The 9,978-nt window shown below is 46.6% G+C and overlaps 1 protein-coding gene across 2 annotated transcripts in view; it reads left to right on the top strand.

Annotated features, from left to right (window-relative positions):
* Nsmce2 (NSE2 (MMS21) homolog, SMC5-SMC6 complex SUMO ligase) overlaps nt 1-9,978 on the top strand; it is a 196,657-nt gene continuing 186,679 nt past the window's right edge. For both annotated transcript variants that reach the window (XM_051202553.1, XM_051202554.1), the window contains exons 1-2: nt 1-79; nt 4,086-4,256. In XM_051202553.1, the coding sequence (XP_051058510.1) occupies nt 4,100-4,256 (157 nt within the window). In that variant the 5' untranslated portion in view covers nt 1-79; nt 4,086-4,099. The remainder of the gene's footprint in view (nt 80-4,085; nt 4,257-9,978) is intronic.

Raw genomic sequence — 9,978 nt, 5'->3', positions numbered from 1 at the left:
GGGCTGAGAGAAGGGATTGGGGGTGTCCGTGCGTGCCTCGTTCCCGGGGATACACATCCGAGCTAGGCGCGGTGGCCAGGTGAGCCCGGAGCGGAGCCGCGGTCGGGGAGGAGGGCTGGCGGGTGTTGTCGCCGCCCTGTGCGCTCGGGGGACTCGGGCTGTGGCCGTGGGCCCGGCTCTCTTCACCCGCAGGCAGCGAGCGGCCAGACGGAGGCGGGGTAGCTGTCGGCACTGCAGCCTCCCATCCTTCACCCCTGACAGCCTGCATCCTTCATCCCCGTGAGAAAAAAGAAAATCTGGTTTGAACTGACTTTAAAAGCACGAAGAGGTAGTTCCGATGTACTCGGGGCCACAGGTACCATTTCTCTTCTGCAGGCGGAGGTAACGTAGTAGGGAAGATACTGCCTTGATGTGTGTGTGTGTGTGTGTGTGTGTGTGTGTGTGTGTGTGTTCACCCTGCTGGGCACGGGCATCCTGGCGGTGACCTGGTGTGTGTGTGTGTGTGTGTGTGTGTGTGTGTGTGTGTGTGTTCACCCTGCTGGGCACGGGCATCCGGGCGGTGACCTGGAAATGGCAGTAGTTTTTACTGTTACCTTGGTAACTCGGCGAGTCCCGCCTCATCACTTGGCTTTCGTGAGACGCTTTGCATCTAATGCATGCTCCAGTGTAAGGTGGTCCTCGCGTGAGGGAATGGCAGATGTAAGCACGTAGCTGGCTTAGGTTTAGTAGTAGGGAATGTTTGCTAGGATGACATGTGGACGGGACGGAGCCACAGGCAAGGGGAGGCTTGAAGGGTGTGTCCGTGCTGGCATGCTGAAAGAGGAGACGCAACTCTGTTGAGCTTGCCACCTTGGGTTTAAAGGAAGTTAGGGGTCTAACTTCCTGTTTGCTCCGTGTCTACTACAGTGCTGTACAGAAACTTGTAGGAGCAGCGTTTCCCTGTTTACATTAACAACTGGCTTAACTGACAGCAGCTCTTCCAGGAATATGAGGGGAGCAAGGTGGTGTGCTGAGCCTCATGGCCTGGGAGACCCCAGGAAACTCACAACTTTGATGTAGACTGTCTTGGAGGCTATAGGTCCTGGGGACAAGATCGATGCCATTGGAAAGAGGTTCCAAGAAGAAGTCGACTTAAACCAGTGTTTCTTAACCAATGTGGTGGTGACATTGTATTTTCAGATGATTCTTTGTAGTAAGAGACCACCCTACTTGTGAGAATTTTGTCAGTACTCCTGTCCTCAGCTCCTTTGGATGCTAGTCCGTGTCTCCCAACCTAACTAAAAATGTCTCCATATGATGCTAAATGTTCCATGGGGGAGACCCTCCCAAGCCCTAACTTAAACCAAGACTCGAGGAATAGGTTAGAATGTTCAGATGTCTATAATGCAGATACTGTATCCTAGTAGTTTAAAAGCATCAGAAACTACCATCTTTCCACTTTAGAGGCTGAGGATTCCAGGGCCAACTTGCCGTCAGATTTAGTGTCTGGTAAAGACATGTTTTCTGGTTTGTAAATGGCATGTACTTGCTGTTTCCTCGTGTGGCAGAAAGGCAAGGGAACCCACTGGAGCATCCTTTTAAAGGGGGCCGATTGCATTCTGGAGGGTGGCTCTAGTCGCCTCCCCACCACACCTTGTCTCCTAACATCACCACTTTGGACATTGGGGTTTCAACGTATGAACTGGGGATGAGGACCCAGACATTCAGACCTTAGCAGATAGGTGTGTGTGTGTGTGTGTGTGTGTGTGTGTGTGTGTGTGTACCTGAAGAATATGTACGAACCGGGGATGTGGAGAGGATCAGCAGTTGTGGACAGATCGTAGGAACTGTGGACAGGTCGTAGGAACTGTGGACAGATCGTAGGAACTGTGGACAGATCGTAGGAACTGTGGACAGATCGTAGGAACTGTGGACAGAGCGTGGGAACTGTGGACAGAGCGTAGGAACTGTGGACAGAGCGTAGGAACTGTGGACAGAGCGTAGGAACTGTGGACAGAGCGTGGGAACTGTGGACAGAGCGTAGGAACTGTGGACAGGTCGTAGGAACTGTGGACAGAGCGTAGGAACTGTGGACAGGTCGTAGGAACTGTGGACAGAGCGTAGGAACTGTGGGCAGAGCGTAGGAACTGTAGACAGAGCGTAGGAACTGTGGGCAGAGCGTAGGAACTGTGGACAGAGCGTAGGAACTGTGGACAGAGCGTAGGAACTGTAGACAGAGCGTAGGAACTGTGGGCAGAGCGTAGGAACTGTGGACAGAGCGTAGGAACTGTGGGCAGAGCGTAGGAACTGTGGACAGAGCGTAGGAACTGTGGACAGAGCGTAGGAACTGTGGACAGAGCGTAGGAACTGTGGACAGAGCGTAGGAACTGTGGACAGGTCGTAGGAACTGTGGACAGAGCGTAGGAACTGTGGACAGAGCGTGGGAACTGTGGACAGAGCGTAAGAACTGTGGACAGAGCGTGGGAACTGTGGACAGAGCGTAGGAACTGTGGACAGGTTGTAGGAACTGTGGACAGAGCGTAGGAACTGTGGACAGAGCGTGGGAACTGTGGACAGAGCGTAGGAACTGTGGACAGGTTGTAGGAACTGTGGACAGAGCGTGGGAACTGTGGACAGAGCGTAGGAACTGTGGACAGGTTGTAGGAACTGTGGACAGAGCGTAGGAACTGTGGACAGGTTGTAGGAACTGTGGACAGAGCGTAGGAACTGTGGACAGGTTGTAGGAACTGTGGACAGAGCGTAGGAACTGTGGACAGGTTGTAGGAACTGTGGACAGAGCGTAGGAACTGTGGGCAGAGCATGGGAACTGTGGGCAGAGCGTGGGAACTGTGGACAGAGCGTAGGAACTGTGGACAGGTTGTAGGAACTGTGGACAGAGCGTAGGAACTGTGGACAGGTCGTAGGAACTGTGGACAGAGCGTAAGAACTGTGGACAGGTCGTAGGAACTGTGGACAGAGCGTAGGAACTGTGGACAGGTCGTAGGAACTGTGGACAGAGCGTAGGAACTGTGGACAGGTCGTAGGAACTGTGGACAGAGCGTAGGAACTGTGGACAGGTCGTAGGAACTGTGGACAGAGCGTAGGAACTGTGGACAGAGCGTAGGAACTGTGGACAGACCGTAGGAACGAGATGGGCAGGGATGGGAGTCTGAAGGAGCGCAGCAGGAAGTGCTGTTCCCCCAAGGAGGGGATAAGGACTGCAGTGGTGGCCTTGAGAGCAGGGCCATGAAATGGAAGGGGCGAGGAGCTTGGCAGACACCAGACACCGGGTAAGGACAGGAAGAGAGAATTTTGAGACAAACGGAGACCGGCCTATAGGAGATTTTGCTGCCAGGATGAACACAGAAGCGTGGGGAGTAATCAGGGGAAGGTGGGAGGGTGCTTTTCTTTAAAGAGAGAAGGTACCTTTGGTTGGCAGTAGACAGTGGTGTCGTCTGAGAGGAGAAACTCTGTGATGTAGGACAGCAGGAAGGATCGCTGAGGGAAGGAAAGAAGGTCTGAGGCTGGTAGGCGGGGAGGGAAGCAATCAAGATCTTTAACTATGGTCTTTAGTGCAAATGGGTGAGGCAATGTCAGGAGTTTGTAGTGTCAGGTGTCATGGAGTATTCCAAGCCAGGTCTGCGGGTGAGTCATGCCTACTGTGTCAGCATTTGAGTGGCAGGAGGATTGCTGTGAGTTAGAAAATGGTTGGACTACATAGTGAGACCCTGTCAGAAAACCAAAGGCAGAAAAGGGTTCAACAACTCTCTCACAGGGGTTGTCTAAGACCATCAGAAAACAGATACTTACATAACATTCATAATGGTAGCAAAATTACAGTTACGAAGTAGCAACAAAAAGTCCTTTATGGCTGGGGTCAGCACAGCGTGAGGAACTGTATTAAAAGAGCCACAGCATGAGGAAGGGTGAGAACCATTGTTGTAGAGGCTGGGAAGGAGAGGAACAGGAACGGACTCTGCGCCGCCTCCTCCTCCCATGTCTCTGCAGGTAACAGCGTAGCACATGGATGTTGAATACAGTCGCCATTGAATGTTATAGCTGTGTTCTTTTCCCGTACAGTTATTGTTCTGTGTTTGAAATTTTAGGTAACAATTCCAAGATGCCAGGGCGTTCCAGTACAAATTCAGGCTCCACTCGCTACATATCCTTCAGCGGTGTGGAGTCTGCTCTCTCCTCCTTAAAAAACTTCCAAGCCTGCATCAGCTCTGGAATGGACACAGTTTCTAGCGTTGCCTTGGACCTTGTGGAGACTCAGAGTAAGTAATGCTTAAAATTCTGGGTGTGTGTGTGTGTCTGTGTGTGTCTGTCTACTTTGAGGTAACAGTGTGGTTGCTTTCCTTTGGGGATGCCCTTTGATTGTTCTTGAGATAGGTGTTTGATTGATCTTGAGATGGGTGTTTGATCCTTCTGGAGACATTTCTCACCTTTTCCTGTAACATGGCATAGCTACGTAGTACAGTTATCCTCCACTCAGAACTGCCCTAGACATCTACGCACAAGCCTACTAAGGTTTTTGGCTGAGCTCCTGCAGTCTATGTGTGAATGAAGGGATATGTGTGAATGAAGATATGTACTGTGCTGTGACGACAGCGTTTTTCATGCTTGATTACTCTGCTAGGAATAGCAGCAAAGGAAGGCCTCCACCAAAGTAAGGGTTCTGCTTTGGTGGGTTCTTTTCAAGTAGAAGGTTTAGAACAATGTTCTTTGCTTTTTTTGGGGGGGGGGTCTAGAGTTATCATGACTTTTTGATACATTCAGAGCCAGGAGAGTGGCATAGTATCTTTTTTCTTTTTCCTTAAATGGTACTATTTTCCTATTTTTGAACAGTTTTGTGATGTTGCTTTCCTGTTTTTTTTTTTTTTTTCCTTTGCTTATCCTGATTGAATTTTAAGGATCTAAGGACTTAAACTTTATGTCAAGTTGGAAGAACTTCTGTCTCTGTTTCTTCACGTCTCTCTCTCCAGTCTTCTTTCTTTGCACGATTCCTGTTATTAAATGTAGATGACATTGCTTGACATTGTCCCATAAATCACGGGGCTTGGTGTTTTTGCTCCCCCTTCGCTTTAATTTGAGTAGTTTCTGTGCTTCGTTTTTAAGTTAATTTGTCTTATTTTCTGTAGTTTGCTGTCAATCCTATCCAGTGAATTTTAAATTTCTGATGCGTACGCTGTTTCAACAGCACAACAGGATTGAATGGAACTGTTTGATCTGTTTGATTCACGTTTCCATTTCTCTTTTTGTCATGTTCATGTCTTCCTCTTTCCTCCTTTATTTTTATATTTTCCTATTCATTCTTTTTGTTGTTGTTGTTGCTTTGTTTTTCGAGGCAGGGCTTCTCTGTATTGTTTTGAAACCTTTCCTGGAACTTGCTCTGTAGACCTGGCTGGCCTCGAACTCACAGAGATCAGCCTGCCTCTGCCTCCTGAGTGCAGGGACTAAAGGTGTGCACCACTAACCTATTCATTCTTTAAAAGAGTTATATATCATATATATAATATATATTATCAGGCTTGTGTTGTTGCTGAGACATATTGCTGGCCCCTTTTTCATCCTATGATGAAACATGTCTATGAAGCATGTTTCTAGTAGCTGTTTATAAATCATTGTTATTATTCTCCTTTTCCTCAATGTCATTCTAGTCTGATTTTCTTATGCATATTATGTTACCAGTTTAAATTTTGTTTTCTTTTGTCATAGTTGGCTTCCTTAGCTGTCAACTTGAAACAAACTTGGAGCCATCATGGAAGAGATAGCTTCAACTGAAGAATTGTCCAGATCAGATTGGTCTGTGGCCATGTCTGTGAGACATATTCTTAATTGCCAATGGCTGCAGAAGGGCCCAGCCCACTGTGGGCGGTGCCGTCCATAGGCAGGCATGCCTGGGCTATAAAAGAGAAAGCAGTGGAGCAAGCCAGCAAGCAGTGTCCCTGCATAGTTTCTGCTCTTTGCTTTGGCTTCCCTTGATAGACGGACTGCAACCCGAAAGCTGAATAAACCCCTTCCTCCTCTAAGTTGATTTTATCTGTGCTTTTATCACAGCAACAGAAGAAACAAAACAAACATACTTTTAAAGAGAGTTGAAGTTTGTTTTGGTGAGAAGCCAAATCATTTGTGGATTACGTGCTCTGTTTTTAGTATTGATAAGCTTTGTAAGGGTGGGTGTCGGGCAGCTGTGGTGGCTGCACCTGGAATTAACGAAAACTCAAGGGGCTGGCTGGGTATACCTGTGAGACCTTTTTCTTAATCTAATCATTTGAAGTGTGAAGACCTACTTCCGCTCTGGGTCTTTTGAGGTGGGAGGACCCACTCTTCATCTGGCCCCCAAATTCTGCTGGCAGCCTGTATAAAGGACACAGGAGAAGGAAACTTTCGCTCTTTGTCTGCTTACTCTTCCTTTCACTGGCAAATCCCTTCCTTCACTGGCTTCAGAGCCTATTCCTTTGGGATTTCCATGTACACTGAAGGCCAGCTGAGACATCTAGCCTCATAGACTGGACAACTACTTGATTCTTAGACCTTTTGTGAGTAGACTGCTATTGTTGGACTAGCTGGACCACTGCCTGTAAGTCATTCTAATAAAATCCCTTCTCTCTCGCTCTCTCCCTGTCTGTCTGTCTGTCTGTCTGTCTGTCTGTCTGTCTGTCTGTCTCTCTCTCTCTCTCTTCTCTCTATATATAGAGCTATAAATTCTGTTCCTCTAGAGACTCCAGACTAATACAGTAGCCTTTGGTAGGGCTAACATCTTGTTACAAAGTATGGCCCTTCTGGAGCCTCTGCTTGTACTCTGAAGGTTCAGCGACTTGACTTGGCCCTGGATGGATAGAGTTCAAGTGTCTCTTAGTCTTCTAGGAATCATTTGATTTGTAGCTCCCAGTGTCTCAGGAGTGAGCACCAGACTCCAGGGAGTCCCTGGGCTGATTCATAGCTCATTCTCAGCACTCTGTCTTCAAGCTTCTGCTGCCTCAGCCTCCTGGTACTCCAGATCCTTCTCATCCCTTAGGCTGCTGTGCTCTGTGTGGATCCTTCCTCCTTAGTGCTTGCAGAAAAGGAGGGGATTGCAGGACTAATCTCAGGGGTTTCCCTGGCTGCAATCGGAGCCAGCCGAGATGCCCCAAGGCTTGCTATAGATAATAAAGAAAGACAGAGAAACAGAATAAAGGTCAGGAGGGCAGATCAGTCAATACTGAAATGCCACAAGTTTATTTTTCACCATTCTTATATACCATAACGAAAAAGGGGAACACAGTATCATATATATGGAACAGACAGACTTTTCTTCCTCACTTATTCTAAGGGTTCAGTAACCATATCTTAGCTAGATCTACCTTCTTGTTCCCTAGCCTTAAGGTCAGGAGTAGCCACACCTCAGATTCAGGTCTGTTATTTAGACTAAGATGGCTGAAACATCCTTCTGTAGCCACACCTTTGACCTTTAGGTCTTCTGACTTGCTGACAGCTTTGAACTCTCTGCCCTTGTGCCAAGGTGGAGTGCAGCCATCTTTATGGGCACCCACAGCAGTCATATTGTTCTGCTCTGGCTGTTGTCCTGTTGTCTGAAAGCAATCACAGTGTGTATTTCTGACCAGCTTTTGTAATTGTTCTTGATAAGAGCACCATGTCCATCCCAGTTGCTCACTCATGTCTAGCGATTAGTCACCTGTGACCTTTTTAGTGTTGGTCTGTATGTGTCTTGACCCTGCTCCGTCTGCTTTGTATCCTGTTCTCGGAGGTGATGGATAGTTGGCTCTGACTAAAGTCACAATAGAACCTTAAGTCATAGAGAAGAGCTGGAACATAAGCCTGGAGGCTGGGGGAGGGTATCAGATCAATAGTTTCTAGAATTAGGTTAAACATTTCTGAGTGTTTGGCTACAGAATTCTTTATTAATGTCTCTAGTAAGAAGTATGTATTGGTATAAAAAAACACTTTGTGCAGTTTTTGTTTTGTTTTATTTGAGAAAGAGTCTCAGTATTGCCAGGTCTGGCTTCACACGCCATATGTAGAGGAGGCTGGCCATGGACTCTTTCCCTGTCACCCAGCTCCTTCCACATGGCGGGTTAGGTATGCACCACCATGCCCAGCTACTTTGTTGTAATTTGAAAAGAAATGCTAACAGTGTTTCTCAAAAAAGTTCATAATATAATTTGGGGGTTGGTAAATTTTTTTCTATGATGGCCAGATAGCAAATATTTTCAAGTATTTGTGAGCCATGAGCTCTCCTAAACTGGTGAGTCTACTATTGCTGAGTAAAAGCCACCTTAGACAGTAAAGGATGGTGTGGTGGTTTGAGTGAGACTGGCCCCCAGAGACTCATGTTTGAATACTTGCTCCCCAGTTGGAAAAACTGTTTGGAAATCTACCTCCATTCTGTCATCATGGACTATTTATTATCCCTCTAGAACAGTAAGCGCCAAATAAATCCTTCTGTAAGTTGTGTTTTGACACAGTAGAAAATTAACGAGTACAAATGGAAATGGTTTTGTTGTAAAAAACAGGAGATGGACCAGTTTGGCTTATAGCTTGCCAGTCCTTGCTTTAGAGCTATCCTCAGTAAATATTTATTAAACATTATTTGGGCACTAGAGCAATGGCTTAGGGGAGAAGAACGTTTGTTCTTGCATGGGACCCGGATTTGGTTCCCAACACCCACATGGTGGCTCACAACCATCCATACGACCATCCATAAGTCTAGTTCCAGGAGATCTGACCCCCTCCTCTGACCTTCATGGGCACTGGAATTGTTCGTCCTGATTATTTGGGTTAATTTTGCAGCAAATAAAAAGCTAACTTAAGACAAATTTTGACCAAGCTGTATGGAAAAGAAAACATGAGCTGAAGAGTTTCGATAGATGCAGATGCCGAGTGCGGAATAGCCTGGAGGACCAGTTTTGAGTGTGTACATGTGGAAGCACACTTTCGTACTTCAGTTAATAGCAAGGTAGTTGATGAACATATACAGAATAACTATCCTGTGCCTAATTCAGTGCTAGTACTTCACAAGGACACAGATGAGTATTAAATACTTCTATCCTTCACAGGATTTACCATCTTAATTTGAAAACAGATATGTATTAAATGCCAACTCTGTGGGAAATGGATACGATGTTACAAGGATAAAAGTAATTTACTATCACCACTGAACTTATGAGGAAAGTCTCAAGCTTTCATAAGGGTATTCTGTGGAGCTCTGTCATGGTCTCGATCTGTGGACCTGTGGTCTCTATCCAGCCTGTGGAGTTCTGTCGTGGTCTAGTTCTGTGAACCTGTGGTCTCATTTCAGCCAGTGGAACTCTGTTGTCGTCTCAATCTGTGGACCTGTGGTCTCTATCCAGCCTGTGGAGCTCTGTCGTGGTCTTGATCTGTGGACCTGTGGTCTCATTTCAGCCAGTGGAACTCTGTCGTCATCTCAATCTGTGGACCTGTGGTCTCTATCCAGCCTGTGGAGCTCTGTCGTGGTCTTGATCTGTGGACCTGTAGTCTCTATCCAGTCTGTGGAGTGCTGTTGTGGTCTTGATCTGTGGACCTGTGGTCTCTATCCAGCCTGTGGAGCTCTGTCGTGGTCTTGATCTGTGGACCTGTGGTCTCTATCCAGTCTGTGGAGCTCTGTCGTGGTCTTGATCTGTGGACCAGTGGTCTCATTTCAGCCTGTGGAGCTCTGTCTTACGAAACTGAATTTGAATGCTGATGAGCAAGAGGCAGATGCCATGAGAAAGTCTTTTCAGAGACCAAGCCAGGGCAACCCTTCCCCACAAGAACTTGTTAGGAGAGTTCTTTTTTAACCATTGAACATTTTTGCTTAATGTAATTAAATATAAAACATATGTTGTCAATGCTTGTCAATGTCAAGAAATCTTGTTTATATTTATAAATTGTTAATTTACCTTTCCCTTTTCACAGGAATTTCCAAGTATATATAATAGCCCCAAACTCTAATCACAGTCTATTAAATTAGTTCCTCACAGCCTAAATTATATAAAA

The sequence above is a fragment of the Phodopus roborovskii genome, unplaced genomic scaffold, assembly GCF_943737965.1.
Source record: "Phodopus roborovskii unplaced genomic scaffold, PHOROB, whole genome shotgun sequence".
Classification (NCBI taxonomy): Eukaryota; Metazoa; Chordata; class Mammalia; order Rodentia; family Cricetidae; genus Phodopus; species Phodopus roborovskii.
This window is presented reverse-complemented; position numbering and strand designations above follow the sequence as displayed.